At 37.2% G+C, this 16,139-nt stretch overlaps 1 protein-coding gene across 6 annotated transcripts in view; it reads right to left on the bottom strand.

Annotated features, from left to right (window-relative positions):
* Positions 1-16,139, bottom strand: part of LOC111868702 (sushi, von Willebrand factor type A, EGF and pentraxin domain-containing protein 1) — a 372,141-nt gene that overhangs the window by 48,393 nt on the left and 307,609 nt on the right. For all 6 annotated transcript variants that reach the window (XM_023859599.2, XM_023859603.2, XM_023859601.2 and 3 more), the window contains 5 exons: positions 14,573-14,782; positions 8,422-8,595; positions 6,164-6,368; positions 4,989-5,152; positions 3,726-3,929 (listed from right to left, as the gene is read on the bottom strand). In XM_023859599.2, the coding sequence (XP_023715367.1) occupies positions 3,726-3,929; positions 4,989-5,152; positions 6,164-6,368; positions 8,422-8,595; positions 14,573-14,782 (957 nt within the window). The remainder of the gene's footprint in view (positions 1-3,725; positions 3,930-4,988; positions 5,153-6,163; positions 6,369-8,421; positions 8,596-14,572; positions 14,783-16,139) is intronic.

Here is a 16,139-nt window from a genome sequence, read left to right as displayed (position 1 = left end):
ACAGCAAGGCCTTTCTCCCCAAGGGTGAAGAAGATGGGCATGAAGCTAATCACACTTCTCCATCTAGTACTATGGTTATACATCCACTTGGCACATCTCCATAGCATGATAATTAAGCACATGGGAAACTTCATATAATAAGATGAATGTCATTCTTCATCAGCACTATACTAAAGAACTATTTCACTCCTGTGTGATAAGCTGAAGATGTCTGCCAACATTTCAAATAAAGTACCATCATCAAGGCGAAAAAGATTTTCCTCAGTCTTACCATGAATCTGTGGGACAGCACCTTGAAATAGGCCAAAATCACCTCCGCCCAAGTCCTTACTTAACCGCTGTTCATAATGATCTTTCTTGTCTCATTTGACACTATATAACCTCTGCAACTGATACAGCATAATTAAATGACTGAAGATTTAATCAACCGTACTCGAAGGTGGTGACTAACAGATTACCTAAGCAACATGCATGTGATACTGGACCATACAGCTGTTGGTGGCTTTTCCACAGCCACATGGTATATTACAGTTATGTGGATTAGGCTGGCTCTCAGTCACTTCCTCATGGAGATGGAGGCCTCTATTTCACTGAAAGACTGACAATGCAGCTCACTAGGAAATGCTGTCATTTTACCAAAATGAAAACATCCATTCATGAGAGTTTTAAGACTGATATGCTCATGGAAACTGGCTTATACTTCATAATTGCAACTTCATCTAGAATTACACATAAATAATGTGGTAGCTATTTGTTCATCATTTGTGGTCAGTGTGGATCAGGCAGGAAAGGAGTTACAGAAATATTTATAAGGGTGGTTCAAAGGTGACATGGGCTTCATCTCTTTACAAAAGGTATACACATATGCCAGAATCCTCAAACTCTCACTCTTTTCAATAAATTCTTTTGCACTAACATATTTTTTGCATGAATTTTTTGCATAGTCCTGGCAAGTTATTGCTGCCAGCAGCATAAACGGTTTTATCCTGACTGCCTAGCCAGTTCATCATACCGCATTTGAGTTCATTAGTTTGAAATTTCTGTACTCCTAATGCACCTTTATTCTTCCACAGAAGTGAAAATTATTGGGGACTAGGTCAGGGCTGTAAGGTGGTTCGGTTAATGATTCCTCAGCAAAAAGTTGTCAATGTTAACTTTGTCTAAATTTGCTGTACATGGACAAGCATTGTCATGTCGACATTTTTTCAGGGTTTCTTCTTCTGAACTGCTCGATGGACATCTTTGTGAAGCAAATTATTATGATAATGTGAATTAATTATTACAATGTGTGGAAGAAAATCAATGTAAATCATTTGTTCTGAGTCCCAAAACACATTTGTCATGATCTTGCCAGCTGACAGCTGTGTCTTGAATTTTTTGGGTGGTGGAGATCCTTTGTGATGCCATTCAATGCTAGACTGCTTTAACTCTGGAGTGAAATAGTGCCCCCATGGCTCATCACAGGTCATATATAAGTCACTATGCGCTCTAGGAATATATTTCCCTCCAATTCAAACCGGTGCAGATGTTTGGCAGACACAGCAACACGCTGCACCTTCTGGTTAAACATTAACATCTACAGGACCCGCTGGGCACACAATGTCTCAAAACAATAAATATCCACGGATAAGTGTTTCAAAACTTCCAACATTTATGCCACTGTTGAATGCAATATCATGCAATGCATTAGCCTCTTTTAAAATATCAGCTTTGTGATGCAGAGAATGTTCACATCACACAGCTGATGGCTGAACATGAATATGCAGTAGGTACAAGACTTTTCATATCCTTCAGAAAACTTATTGCACCAATGACAAGACACTTGCAGATAACAGGGTCACTTCTCTACACTGTGAATTTAACCTTAAAACGCCCGACTTCGAAGTGGTAAACTTGAGCTGACCGGAGTTTATTTAAATGCCCGCTGCTGGTGCTCTTTTAAATGCCCGTTGCTACTCTGCGTTTAAACGTCCGTTCCTGTTAGGCGCTTAATCAATTTTAAGCGTTGTGTTTAGAAATTTTGTATCTATCTCAATTTTTATGATAAATGGATGGAATTAACTTTGTTTATATCAGCAAAGAACATAGTGTCACGTATTATAATGGAAGATTTGAAATTTTTAATACAAAGTGTTATACCCTATTATCAATTTTTTGTGTTTTAATTTTGATGCGCATGCAAAAATGGTTTCCCAGTTTTTCACAGAGTTGTTCTGCATTATAAACTCATTTCTGTTTGTAACACTTGACAAATTTTAGCAGTCCCTGGTGTCATAAAACAGATGGAAGCAATAAAATCATTTGGTCTTCTGCTAGCACTTCTTACACTCTTTGGATTTTTGAATCTTTTGACTGAAGGACAGAAGAATGAAAGCATGGCTATTCAAGAGAAAGCTAGAGCAGTCCCTTCCTCAGTGCTAAGACCTTCCGTTAGAACTGCAAAAGATTATTGCCCCTTCTATTTGAATGAACAGACAGCTGCATCGTGGCTGAGATACAGAGTGTGATCTGTTTTGTGTGCATTTGTAGTGAAATCGAATACTGTAGTATAATTTCAGCCTATATATATATCAAGAAGGTAACAACAAAACAGGTATATACACCGAATTTTACAATATATTTTTAACATACCTATCTGCAGAATCTGCAATAAAATTACTGGAACGTGGATAAGTTTTGGCATAACTCATACGTATATTTTTATTTGCTGTTGTTCATTTAGATACTATTTTAATTCCTCTATTAGGGTTTTACTCAAGTCTGTCTGGTAATTAATAAATTTAAAAATAAATATTTAGGACTGTGCATGGCTTCTACTAGCGGCATGTGCGCGTGCTTCCACCAGCGGAGTTTAAATGCCTGACTGGCCAAAACGGGGTACTTTGGTCACGACGACCTTACTCACCACTGGTACAAACGGGGCACTTCGGCACTTAAAGGTTAACCTATTAAGAATTTCTACTGGTTTCACTTTCTCTTGCACTAGGAATTTAATGATACAGCATTGTTCTACACTAGGAGAGAAAAGGTGTGAGGCCAACTTGCACTATCTATAATGTACAGAAGTGATGCACATGGCCACCTGCCAGGTAGTGAGCATGGTACTGCCACCAACTGTCTACAACAGACGTTCATTTTTCTGGTGCCTATGTCTTCAGAAAAAATTAAAGTCCTGGTTAACTATGAACCACCCTCATACTAAAAATGCTTATAATGCCTAATATGGGCTAGAAGCAATATTCACTAACTTACCAGCTTTTGTTAAGTTACTTAACTGAATAAGCCAACCATAAATCCATAAATATGAGATATCCTTTCAATAGCTGCAGGTCTTTGTGAACCCAGGGTAGTTCAGTCAGTATAGCAACTAGGTTACGGGTGGACAAATGGGGAATTTGTGTTTGATTCCTAGCAGGGATACGAGATTTTTCTTTTCTCCACAACATACAGATTGGTTCTGATAACCATTTAGCCTCCTATCTAATGGATACTGGAGGTTCATTCCCCAGCAATACAGTAAAGAGTAGGAAATTGGCCTCTCACTTCCATCTAATGGCAGCTTTACCTCCACTCCTGCATATGTCTTCATGGTGTGGTGCATAATGAAGCAGTGATAATTTAAACTTTGCCTCTGCTAGATCATTTACGTGTATATATACACAGATGGCATGGTTACTGCTCATTTCTCTCTCACTACATTAAAAGAAAAAGAAAAGCCTTCTTACAGATTAGACACTCAGGTTTGGCAGGTTTCCATTGCCCTCTGACACATTTTGCTGTGACATTGGCACCTATGTTGAGTCCATATCCCTTTCCACAGGAAACTTTAACAACAGTCCCAGGTGAGAATGTCTGATTAGGATCTCGTCCAGCTTTAACAACTTCTATGTTTACAAATGGCTCCTCAGAGATTACTTCACATGGTCCAGCTGTGAATAGAGTTTTTACATTAATAACAAAATAATGAACACTTTCATATCAATGTTGACCCTTTGCTTGTGCATTTAAATGGGCTGTCAGTAAATATGGAGCAGTATTTGAAATCTTGACTATGGGCTTTTGGCCTACCATTTTCTTGGAACTCAAAGTATTGATACACTAAGTAACTATATACTGACAGTAAACAACTGTCATAAGTTAGCTAAATAATAAACAGAAAGACAAGTGAAGATAATGTCAGAGATAAAAGAAAATTTTTATAGGTGAGACAGATTATTGTCAAGTATGGACCATCATTTACTGTCACGTGTATCACCTGACATTCCCACACAACAGATTAAGCTCGTAAAAATATTTGACAGCACTAAGTTATTTGTACAGAAAAAAATATTAATAGTACATGACAATGTGTCATGAATTTATAAGACATCAGAAATAGTAAAGCAATCGTTAAAATTACCGGACATCTTAGGAACATATTGCAAAACATGGTACACAACTTGATTTTGGAATGGTGATAGTCTGTCTTCCAATGAGAAGCATGAAATATAAACTAGATATGGAGTGCACAGTCCATTTCTGAAGTAAACTAAATCAGAATATTTTATAATTGATCCTTAAGAATATGTTATTCCAGGAGGTTTTATGCCTGGAGGCCATACTGCCATTGTAAAACAGATTAACACAAGCACTTTGATCTGAAGATCAAAAAGCATAAACACTCCTAATTTCAAAGTTTTTTTTTGACACTGGTGTAACACATTCTTTACAACTAGTATTTTGGACTTAATCTATCATCCATGGTTTAATGAACTTGGATGATGGGTAAAGCCCAAAATAACAGTTTTAAACAATCTGTCATGTCATCATTAAAAGAGCTTTCATGAAACTGGATGATACACAAAGTCCTAAAGGGAAGAGTTACACAAGTGTTACCATTACACTTATGCAGAAAATCTCTGCAAATTTTTATTTAAACTCAGTACTGCAACCAGTGATGTTTTTTACAAACTGATTTACCTGAATGGGAAGGTGATGTCAAATATTACCTTTCCCCTTGCCTCCCCTTTTCTTTGCTTTGCGTCCTTTCTTGTTACGCCTCCGTCGATCTCGCTGCCACAGCTGCTGACGTTGATTTTGTGTCATGAGCAGTGCTCGCTTGGCACGGAGTGATCGGCTCCAGCGAAGGCGTGGGTGCATACCAGGCACACATCTGTATATTTAAAATAATACCAAGGGTAAAACAAACTTAAAATCTAAAAATATACCATTCTAAAAACATTATCAAAGATGTGTTGTGACAATTAAACACAAAATTTATATTTTTGATGTTGTAACTGAAATTATGCATGACAGACAAAACTTCTGACCATCCACAGGTAAGAATATATGAAAATGAGCTATACGAAAAGAAGCTGGTAAGACCTCTGAAATGATGGAAGGATACTGTTTTGTAATGCTGGTAACAGGTCTCAACAGGCCTAATACTGGAAAGACAGAGGATGAAGATAATGATAACAATTACATTTACAGTTATCGTGCTGCGTGAAACACAACCACACAGGAGCGTATGGGCCTCACCTTGCCATTTTTCCAGTCTATGTGCCTTGTGGGTGTGCATTTCCCTACGATTATCTTTAATCCCCAGGCTTACCTTTGATCCTCACACTTACTGTTTGGGAAGACAACTTATAAGTTATGTTTGGCTGCCTTTCTAATATTGTTTTGATTTTTAATTGCCTCTTGGACGAAGCAGCTAGGCTGCATGGCACCCCTGCCAAGGTGAGTTTTTGGTTTGTCAAAAGCTGAGGGTTTTCACTTTTGACATAGTAGACGACATGGAAGCCCCAGTGGGTTTCTTAACTTACTCTTCGATTACTGATTATGCTACGGCCTTTGTTATTTACAAAACTCAATATTTGCTTATCAGCCATTTGGTTATTTTATTTGAAGATGAGCAACATTCCTATTACATTCTTTGTTCAATTATGCACAACTTTTCAATTCATTAGCTGACCAGTCTTCCAATTTCTGCTGAACTTCCATGCCTGATCATGTCCTAATCCTATCTGAGCCACACCAGATAAGGCTATTTACAGATATGACGAGTAAGAAATTGAGAAAAGAAAAGATGGGGAAGATGCATTTTAACATCTTAAATTTAATAAGACATACTACAAAAGGAAACTACTGTACTGAAATTATCACTATAGCATCTACTTACCTGGGTAGTTGTTTTGGACTCCATCTTCCTCCAATACATGTTGCACCAGGTGGCCCATCAGTCAAAACATAACCACGCTCACATTCATACATTATTTGTTTGTTGTTTGTCACCTTTCGCACATACGGTCGGTAATCATACACACCCATATTCCCAACCAGCATCACACGTCCATTCTCAATGTAGCCAGGAAACGGACAGTAAACTACAAAATAAAGTTTTACAGCTTCTTAAATAATGTTAGGCAATGAAATTTAATGCTGGCCAACTAAAAGTTTTAGTTTCTTTACTGCTATCCACATAATTAAATGCTTCTATCATACAGTCTTTATCTTATCCTGTAATGCTTCTAGAAATTGTGGCATGATTTGATGCTCTTTTTAAAATTGATAATATAAAAACATTATGCAACAATAAAGCTTTTCTGTTCTTGGAGAGCAATACTTTACATATATAAATGGCCTTGCTATTATCTCAGAACATTTATACTTCGATTTATTTGTTTTTAATTTATTTAAACTCACTGCCAGTGACTCAGACTGTATAACACCGAATGGCAGGACAATAGTAATGCTGAAATGGAAAGGCTTTGGAAGGAATCAGTTATGACCCAATTTAAGTTACTGTCTTGGCGTTCTCATAGACACACTGAGAAAAATCACGAAAACCTCAATCAGAATAACCAGCATCTTAGAACAGATTCAAATCAGGCACCTCCAGAATACAAATAAAAATGTTATTGCTTGAGAGCCAACTTGCTAAGTACTTCAGAACACTCTTCACTTCTTGACCAAGAACACAATGGGGAACTATTTTATGTCCATTTTAAAAACATTGAAAAAGTTGAATATGTTCTGGGACATTTTCAAATTGTTAAACCCTATATTCACTACTCATAATGCCTGTGTTGAAATCTTTTCTTCTGTTACTTAATGAACTGTAATGAACTGTTAACTATGCTGTAATGAATATAAAGTCTACAATTATTAGTGCACAACGGCTTTCAGACTATGTAAAGATTACATCTCATCTCAATTAAGTTCAGAATAAAGACTTCAGCTTGAATCACAGAAATAGTCAAAATGTAATTGGCTGTATGTATTATTTCAATCAATACAATGTAATTATTTTTACATTGTCCCTCTTATTTTGTAACTTAGTTCAATTCTGGTACCAGCTATGTTCGTACTTCTTTATAATTGTAATTATTTTGCTCAGTGCCTGGGGTATGGCTGTAACATTCCTCTTCTTTTACTGTTTACATTTCTGCAAGCTACCTGTTCCTTGAAAAGTAGTGAGGTTTTTAGGGCAGTGATTGTTTACATTGAGGTATTCTGGACTGTGACACCAAATAGTCTTGTAGGTAGATACCGACATTTTGGAATAATAAGCTTCCTTCATCTGCAGGATTCAAGTGGGTAGGGTGAAGAACTGAATCAGTTAGGTAGACAGATTGCAAGGGAGGTGAACATTTGAACCCAGAGAAGGAGGTGACAGTACATGGAGCCCGGTCTGGGCCAACAGTAATGTTGAACAGGGCTACGACACTTTTCTAGGCCATGACATTATGAAACAGGACTGCAAAGTTGCTTGTCACTTGCAGGATTATATACAGTCAATAATACAAAAAAAATATTGATTAGTTCTTAGTGTTACTCCACTTATTTACTCTGATGGCTGAATTAACACCTTCCAGTTTGTGTGGTTGGCTATTTTGACAGCTGTGTAAAGCAACAATATTTTAGTGCTGCACAGATGCAGTATATTTATACACAAATTATGAGACAAATCTGAGACGATTACTTTAAAATTTCGCTAATTATGTATAAATATTTTGAATGCACAGACCTAAACAGCATTCCACTGGGTTCAATGGATGCAGAAGTAGATGCCACCTATTATTACATGTTATGTTTCCTCCTCCAGCTAGTGCCAAGGTCAAGAGAATGTGGATCTATACATCCACTCCCCCATATGCCTTCATGGCATAGTGTTTAATTAGTTAAGCACAGGGACAACTTTACCTTTTTATGTGTCATGTTCTCTGAAACTGAGAGAATAGTATATGTCTTATACCATGAATGGTGTATGTTCCATATGTTCTGGTAAAGTCCTTAAACATACTGCACTTAGATATATATTTTAATTCATACCTTGCTAACAGACTTTTAGACACAGCACACATATTTAGTAAATTGCCAGAATAAACTGAAAACTGTGGAAGAAACAATTCAAATGAAAGAAAGGTTGTAGCTCACCCTCTTGACAGTATGGTTGAACATCAGTCCAGTTGCCATACAAACATTTTGTGATATTTGCCCCCCGAAGAGTGTAGCCATCCTTGCATTTGAATCTTGCTCGCATTCCATGCTCTGTTTTAGGTGCAATTACCATACCATTACGAGGAGCCTTAGGCATTCGTTTACACCGAGCTAGAAATGACACATCAGCATTAGAAGGAACACATGTTAACACTTTGCAGACCAGCAATTTAAATATTTAAATCACCCTGGGGACTGGCATTTTTAAACCTACTACCCTAACTTGTGCATTGTTCAATTTAAAAATTAATATAAAATCTCCTAATTAATTTTATGAACTAAAATTTTTGGACAACACTTATCAATGCCCCTAGAAGTGCTTGAAAGTGTGATATTTCTGGAAACATTCCCCTTTGTGAAGTGGCGTTACACAGAACCTGCAATGTAGACAGTCATACTCCCTTTTTTGTGAACTGTGCAAACATGGCATTGCCTAGAAGGATGCTTCCCCTTGGAATGTTCACTCTTCTCAATTTTCATGAGGGTATGTTTCTGTATATTACCTGAGAGTCGCCCAGGGGTGTCCACATGAGGCCTATGTGGGTGTCTGACTCTGGTTCTGCCGCCACCATCTGGTCTGTAGCCCAGGCCTTTGCCATATTCATCAGAAATGCTTTGTATTTCAATTTCAAATCAGGGTTTAGACTTTTGTAAACCAAAAATGAATTGAAAATGGCACAATTTATAAGTCGCAAGGCAACTTTCTTTTCCACTTTATTGTTTATCTAGGAAGAGAATAATAGGCCAAGTATTGATCGGCTCTATCAACTCCCTTCATGAACATATTATACTCAGAAATACAGATAGGCTTCTTCACTTGTCCATTTCTCCTTTGAACATCAACCATGCTCGAATTGTGAATTGTGGAAATCATATTCACAACACGAGTATCCTTTCAGGACTGAAGAAGAATATCCCCCTTCTTCTTGAATGTGGTTTCACCACCTTTCAGGGAGTTACCTTCCTTTTTCAGATCTGCAGGAAGGCCTCTCCTCATCCTAATTGTTCCACAAACACGTACTTTTCTCGAAAGAAGGTATTCTGCAGTTGCCACACTGTTATAATAATTGTCTTGATAGTCATGGTAATTTTGATCAAGATAGGGCTCTGTAACCGCACCATTGAAATCCTTCCCTCCCCCCCTCTTTTATTTCAGTAGCTGATAGACTTAATAATAAGATTTTGATTTGTTTCATTTTGGTCTGTCACACTAACAGTTACAATTATAAAAGACAAGTCCGTCCAATGTGACTATTTCAGTTTTCTCACTTGATGATTCACTAGCCTTACATGTTTCGATCCATTTGGATCATCTTCAGAGGCACCAAACACTTTTTTGAAACCACTATCACAACAGTTGTCAATCAAATACACATGTAATGTCCAAGTACACAATGTTCCATCTATCAGTCACAGCAGCCTTTCTGGTTATATAAATATTTAAAGTTGTTTTAAAGTTTTAGAAACTTTGTTAAAAATTAAAATTCATAAACCATACGGTTCATGTCAATAACCTCTGTTGTCTCTCTGTGTATACACAGCACAGTGGGCCAAGACATCATAAAGGACAATATTAAGAATCTCCCTACTCAAGTTACATAGGCGGCACAACATCGGCCACCTTGAAGAGAGACGACAGAGGTTATTGACACGAACCGTATGGTTTATGAATTTTAATTTTTAACAAAGTTTTTAAAACTTTAAAACAACTTTAAATATTTCTATAACCAGAAAGGCTGCTGTGACTGATAGATGGAACATTGTGTACTTGGACATTACATGTGTATTTGATTGACAACTGTTGTGATAGTGGTTTCAAAAAAGTGTTTGGTGCCTCTGAAGATGATCCAAATGGATCGAAACATGTAAGGCTAGTGAATCATGAAGTGAGAAAACTGAAATAGTCACATTGGACGGACTTGTCTTTTATAATTGTTAATAATAAGAATTTATGAAGAAACAAAGGTTTAAGACACACTGTAAGAACAAGGAATAGGCGATGAGCAGATAGACCAAACTTGAGCGGACAAGGACATCTGCTAGTCATTGCGCCCAAGCATCTGGTGTTATTTTCCAAAAGGGCAGAAATTGATACTTCAAGAAACCCCACTGGGTTTTTTTAGAAATTGAGAATTAGACTTGCAGCGGCAAGACACTTTGAGAATTCGAGGAGTGACAGTTTCTACCAGCCATAAGTCAAAAGTGGGAGTGCCAGGAGATCATTAGCGACCCCTCATTAGTTGCATCGCTGTCAATTTCGCCGTTTGGTCTTTTAGGGCGAAATTCCCTTAAAATAATCTGTCATTGGCCGGAACCAAAATTAAGCCAACTCCCCTTATTTGAATCAGCCTATCAGGGAAATTAGGAGGAGAGGAGAATAGGCAGATACAACTCACTTAAGACCTCTGCCTCGGCAGAGAGTTCAGTCTAAGACTTTAGTCGTCTATCAACTTTTGAACTTGGTGGAGGCAAACCCCGCATCACACGTGCTAAAAGATAATTCTAAGAAGTACAAAATTTTGCTCTCATAACGACTCATATTAAGATTTAGCTTAATCAACAAGAGCGCGTCACAAAGGAATCTGGCGAGTTGATCGAGTGCATTTTAGTGTATGTGTAAAACCAGCTGCTTGTAAGCTGAAACTAAATCAGATTGTGAGAATTTATGCAGCCGAGTGTCTTTAAGAACAACAATAAAGTGTTGTGGTGGTATGGTGAATTGTGTTAATTAGAGGTGCTCCACCCTCACTTGTCTGAGCCTGACCTGTATCCGACCTGAAGAGAGACTCATCTCCACTGTCTAGCCAAACCCACCGTCAGCTTTCACATGCTCACTCCTTCCCCCCCCCACTTTACTATGAACCGTAAACAGTCTCTAGCTGTTTGCTGGCACCCACACTATCAGATCCCATCATGAAATCCAACCCCCAATAATCTCAATGGAAGGAAGAAGTGGTGGAGCTGGTTCAAGGCAAAACCAGCTATGACCTACCAACTTCAGAAGTGGCAACACCAGGTAGGACAGCAGCAAAGTGGTCATCGGAGCAGAGGGGCCGATCGGCATTGACTACCACTCCCTGCACTACTATTCAGATGGAGACGCAGGCGGAAGGAAGGAGGGATGGTTACAAAGGATTAAGTGGAGCCCAACATAAGGGCTCTAAGAGGACCATTATAGTTCCAAAATGGAATTGTAATTTTTTGCCTTCACCAGAATAAATTTCTAAATTTCCAATGTAGCCTGAAGTGCTTTCAGTAACTACACGAACAAGTAGGCCATACTTTGTAAGTTTCCCAGGATTATATGTTGGCATACGAAGCCTTCCCCTCCAAGGAATCACAGATTTGCCCAAAGATAGTTGTTGGTTTGACTTATAAACTGTCTGAAATTTCTGAATGAAAAAGTTTAATAAGGGCAGAATTTTGAAAAGCCTGCTTGTTGATTGTGGTTGCAGTTCATTATTATTCAAATGCAAACACCACCAAATTTGTTCAAATCTCTTACAGCTCATTAGTTTGCCGAAAATGGGAATTTATAAAAATGGATGTGTTGACCAATACTCTTTTAGATTATCCCTCCTTGTATGGCCCATTAGAAAGATAAAAAGTAAAAAAAATAATAAAGCTATCCCTGTACCAGGCCATGAAGGCTCATAGGGTTGTGAGACGTTGAGGGTCCCACACTATCTAGACAATCGGCTCAAAGATGGCGGTAAGGTTGTCAGCCTTACGGGCCGGCTGCACTTCACTCCCCAGGAAAATTATTTAATTAATTCCTGGTACTCATTTCTGTTAGAGGCTGAGTAAACCCCAGGGCCTAGTGCGGCTGGAAGGATTAGGTCAACTGAAAAAATCCAATGACCTCATCGGGACTTGAACCCGCGACCTTCTGGCTTGTAGCATAGCCCCTCAACCACTATGCTACCGCATGCCCCGCCCCCATTGGAAAGCTTATTGCAAAAAATTTTTTCATTTCTGCTGAAGTGACATCCACCCACTTCAACACCTTATAACTTCTGTCATACTCTTCACGGTGTTGGAGATAGTATCTGTTAGTTTGTTGACATAACATGTCAAAGAAACTATCTCCAAAAACAGTTCTGCTACTTCAGACACTTGCGTTGGGTCCGATGGAATTTGTTTCACCCCCAGATTTCCAACAACAAATAATTAACTCCACAGAGTCAGGGTCCTCCTTCAGAAGCTAACTTTACAAGAGTCTGCCAATGGATCCTATCCTGAACCAGATGAATCGATTTCATTCTCTCAGCTTCTATTTTTTTAAGATTCACATATGCCACTTTGTCCACCACAAATCCCACTTGACCAGACCTGGGATAAAATCCGGGCCACCATGGTGGGAAGCTAGTGACTAACCGCTTGAGCTATGGTGCAGCCTTAGCATGTGACCAATGGTAACAACAACACAAAATCACCCTGCCTACAAAATACCCTAGCTTAGCTAACAGAAACACAAATGTGATCATAATAACAAGATATGCCTAATATACACCTACATCAGTAATAAAAAATAAAAATAAAATTTAAAAATTTCCATATTCTTACCATTCCCCTACCCACTTATACAAAAAAAAAAAACATGAAACTAAACAATTTTAACAAAAACGTATAAACAATTAGTACTCTAAAATTTAATTGATTATTTATAAATAATTTCAATACATTCAAATATTTTAATCTAGATGTATGAATATGAATTAAATGTACTGTTTCATATTTTACATGGTAAAACTAGCAGCAATGGATCCATTGCACGAGCAGTTCAGTAATGAACAGTGATGCATGTTATTGTTTATGAAGTGCCTGATGATGATCTTAACTGAAACATGTAGCGCGTTAACATTTCAATAAACGATAATTATAGAAAATAAAAATTTGTGTAGTTACTATAGGATTCTGACGATGGTGTATAAAACACTGATATATTGGATTTCTGGACTTTATCCATCGTCCTGGTTTTTAAGATAACAAATAAAAACACGACGTTTCGGAAACTGGATCTGTTTCCGTCCTCAGGTGAAGGAAAAGGGGAACACCTATTCTGTTGGGTCCGTTAGAAAGAGCTAGCCTCAATCACTGGACCAGTGGATGGAAACAGATCCAGTTTCCGAAACGTCGTGTTTTTGTTATCTTAAAAACCAGGATATTGGATAAAGTCCAGAAACCCAATATACGAGTATCAGTGTAAAAATTTGTGATTGACAGATATGCCACATACTAGTGATACAACAAAATGTAGAACATATGAACGAAAATGACAAAATTCTGGCTGAGAGACTAATGTTGCACCAGTTTGCAATAAAAACACATATGAAAAGGTGTGACTATGAAGCACAAGAAAGGGTGACAGCCCTTTATGGAGCATTGATACATTCTTTTTAGTGTTCATTTTTAAGCACTTCACTGGTTCCTCTTCCTTTTGTAACTTCAGACAATTGCCCATGAGCTGTATAGTATGATTCCTCAAGCCCTTTCATTGTCCTTATCTTTGTGTTAGCTCTATATAATAGCTTACATTCGCAAATCCTCACGTCAGACTTAATTCAACATTCTGAAAACTGTGTTTTGGTTTAGTGTCAGGCTTGTTTAAATTTAAAACAAATTTTAGTTTTAAATAGGACGTCATGATATATGTTAAAATAAATAGAAATAAGAAATTTGTCCATCAAACACTATCTAAAAATCATAAATTACCTTCCAGTCTAATAATGGGTCAAGACTGACAATTTTAAAGTTAAAGCAACATAAAATGAACATTGTGTAGGTATCCCTCAACTTATGTAGGTAATTCATTCTCTGAAGACTGTTCATAATGTGAAAATGAAGTTCTCATTCTTATGCAAAAGTTACTGAACTTGAGAATGTAAGTTGTTCGTTGTGATGAAAATAAAGTTTGCCAAGTGAAAAAGAGGTACAAATGACAATGTCTTGTTGTAGCAAAAATTTATAAGTTGAGTGTTTACAAAAGGAGAGATAATATGTTACAAAAAAAAAAGCGTGGATTCACAGACATATTCAAACATATTTAACTAATGTTGTACTTTTTGTATTGTAATCCTTGTCATACCTGGTTCACATATTGGTATGTGTGTCCAAGTACCATTATTGCACTCTACTGGTGTGTTGTTGCCTGCAAGGAATTCATAACGTGATTCACATTCCACGCTGAGCTTCTCACCATGTTGAACAACGTGTGTTGAGTCTACCACGGAGCTATTGTTGGAGTCAGTCAGCAGCACCACACGACTTTGCTGAATATGAGGCACCACACATGGAGCTACAAAAAATGTAACGAAGGGAAATTAAGTTTATTTACATATTCATATACTAGAGTTAAATTGGTTGTCATCATAGCTAACATATCATTCCCAACAAGTCACAAAAAAGAATAGTAATTAAGATGAAGGGAACCAAATTGAATCTGCTGTCCACATTATGAAGTATAATTAGTGGGGTTCAAAGAGTGAACTGTGTGCAAATTAGAGGAAAAGGTTGTAACTACTATAAGATAAAATTACAGTATTCATGGCATCAGTGGTACACACTTTGCAAGAATGTTTGCATTTTCCTTGACTGTATTACTACAGAGAAATAGTATGAATACTTTGTGACATTTTCCCCTCTTGCTTTATATTTATTTTGTTTAATTATAAAAATATTATACATTTTAATACCTGCCCATCCCTTCCTTGCAACTGCTATTCGTAAATGCATTCTCTTGTTAATGCTTGTATATCACAAATCATTTAAACCAGTACTGACAAATACTGATGCAGTCCTCTCAAACTGCAAAACACAACTTGCCTTTTATCATGCCTGTAAATGTATTATATAACATTATTTTCTGTTCAGTCAACGAAAATTATTAAAACTGTATACTGAATTACATTACATTCTATACAATGGTACAAGGAAAAACGCTTCCTGTTAATATTCTTTCCTCCTCACAAGATGAAAGCACTGCAAGGGAGTTTTCTCACATCCTTATCCTCCTACACAAGACTTCCACCATTGAAAGTTCATATATTCTTTATGTCTCTTTGTCTTCCTGTCCCTGACAAGACACATTACATTTTTGACAACATAAAATACGAGTATTAACTGGTTCCAATATTTTGTTCTCAATACAAGTTTTAAATCTCATCAGACCTTAATCCTTAATTTTTAACTTCCTTTTTCATTATTTATCTTCAGAGAATATTCTAAAAGAATATTTTTTAAACAGTGAACCCAATAATGTAGAACACTTTCAGATTTAAATGTCTGATGTATATACATATACACAGTGCACTCCTAGTTATCTGGTATTTAAGCATTTGGCAAAATATTTGAAGATCATTTAGTATTTTTATATAGTTACTCCAAAAATAAAGATACACTGTGCATACATTCACCCAGCACATGGTAGTTCTCCCAAACACCAGTTGAAGCACTGCCCATCATCCTCCCTCATGCAGGTGCCATTACAGTCAAAGTGATATGTGATTATAGTACAGGCTGGTTGAACTAGTGAGTGTATCATAGCATACACAAAATATTTCACCCATCCATCCACTATGTCATCTAAGAAGTTCCCACACAGGAATTAAAGTGAAAACGCTTTGTTTTTACTTTGAAACAGAAAATGGAAAAAT

Source organism: Cryptotermes secundus, unplaced genomic scaffold (assembly GCF_002891405.2).
Source record: "Cryptotermes secundus unplaced genomic scaffold, Csec_1.0 scaffold1359, whole genome shotgun sequence".
Taxonomy (NCBI): Eukaryota; Metazoa; Arthropoda; class Insecta; order Blattodea; family Kalotermitidae; genus Cryptotermes; species Cryptotermes secundus.
Note: the sequence above shows the minus strand (reverse complement) of the source record. Positions and strands in the feature narration are given on the sequence as shown.